We start from the raw sequence: 1296 nt of genomic DNA on the forward strand, positions 1-1296 counted from the left end.
TCCCACTCTACTTTTAGAAATTCTAGAAACCTCTTTGATATGGGATTTAAATGACAGGTCCTGATCGAAAATAACACCAAGATTTTTTACTTTATTATCTGAAATCAGTTTAATCCCATCCAAATGAAGTGACTGACTAATCAGCTTCTTTTTCAGAGACTCTGGTCCAAAGACTATAACTTCTGTTTTGTCTGCATTCAGGAGCAGAAAGTTAAGAGTCATTCTAGTTCATACTTTAAACGTCAGATCCTGGTTTATGTAAAACAGCGTCAGAGTTTGATGACCTGTGAGAAATGAGTGACCTGTGAAACGTTTTGTGTTTTCAGAGGTCGGATCAAACATCTGGATGTGGTGGCGCTGCTCAGGAGGATTCAGCCTCCTCTGGGATTCGGGAAGCTTTGTCCTCACAGGGTAGCCTGTAAGGTAAGCGGGAGACATGGGAACTGCCTTCATGTACGTTTTTACTCACTCTAAGATTGGTTTAGTATTAGTGTCGCATCGATACTGATACCAGTATCAGGCGGGGCCACGATCCAGCACTATAATGGTGGTATCGGTATCGGCGAGTACCAACCAATAGGGCACCGATACCATTTTGAGAGCCATAAGTTTCTTCCACTATTGTCACCCATTCCAGGTAGGCAATAAAAAGTTCTACTGGATTCACTTTGTTTTAGTCTTTTCCTGCTTCACAAAGGAAGGCAGCAGCTGGACATGAAGCCATGATGGCGATTATTTACATCCCAGTAGTCTGCAGTTCTTCATAGATACACACACATCAATTTCAAACAGATGGTATCGGTATGGGCCGATACTGCACAGCCAGGTATCGGGGCGAAATAATGGCATCAGCGCAACACTATTTAATATCACATTATTCCACTTTGATTTTAAAAAGCACTGCAAAAACTATCTATACATAAGTAAACATTTCTTAAATGAAGTGTATTTCCCCTTAATTTGATAACGTAAAGAAGATGATTTGCCGATGGAATGAGTATTTCTACTCTTAATAAAAGATATTTATATTATATGCACTTGAAAAAAAGACAATGCAATTGTTTTTTCTTATTTCAAATGTAAATTGTATTATTTCATTGGCTAATTGTCTCAGTTACCTGCTCAGTTTAAGATAAAATGACTTATTTAGATTTCAACAACCAGGAGCTTTTCATACATGATACATTTGATCAAAAAAAAAATAAGAAGATAATTTCTAATGAATCAGTGGGAAAAAAATCAGTGGCAAGGAATAATCAATTGGTCATTATTCATACCTAAAACTAATACGTTTGT

General features: G+C 37.3%; 1 protein-coding gene across 1 annotated transcript in view; it reads left to right on the top strand.

Moving 5' to 3' along the window:
• LOC107099706 (voltage-dependent L-type calcium channel subunit alpha-1F-like) overlaps positions 1–1296 on the top strand; it is a 25931-nt gene that overhangs the window by 14321 nt on the left and 10314 nt on the right. Inside the window, 1 exon segment of the mRNA XM_015397944.1 lies at positions 327–423. Within this exon segment, the coding sequence (XP_015253430.1) occupies positions 327–423 (97 nt within the window).

This window comes from Cyprinodon variegatus, unplaced genomic scaffold, assembly GCF_000732505.1.
Source record: "Cyprinodon variegatus isolate N-32 unplaced genomic scaffold, C_variegatus-1.0 Scaffold28, whole genome shotgun sequence".
Lineage (NCBI taxonomy): Eukaryota > Metazoa > Chordata > Actinopteri > Cyprinodontiformes > Cyprinodontidae > Cyprinodon > Cyprinodon variegatus.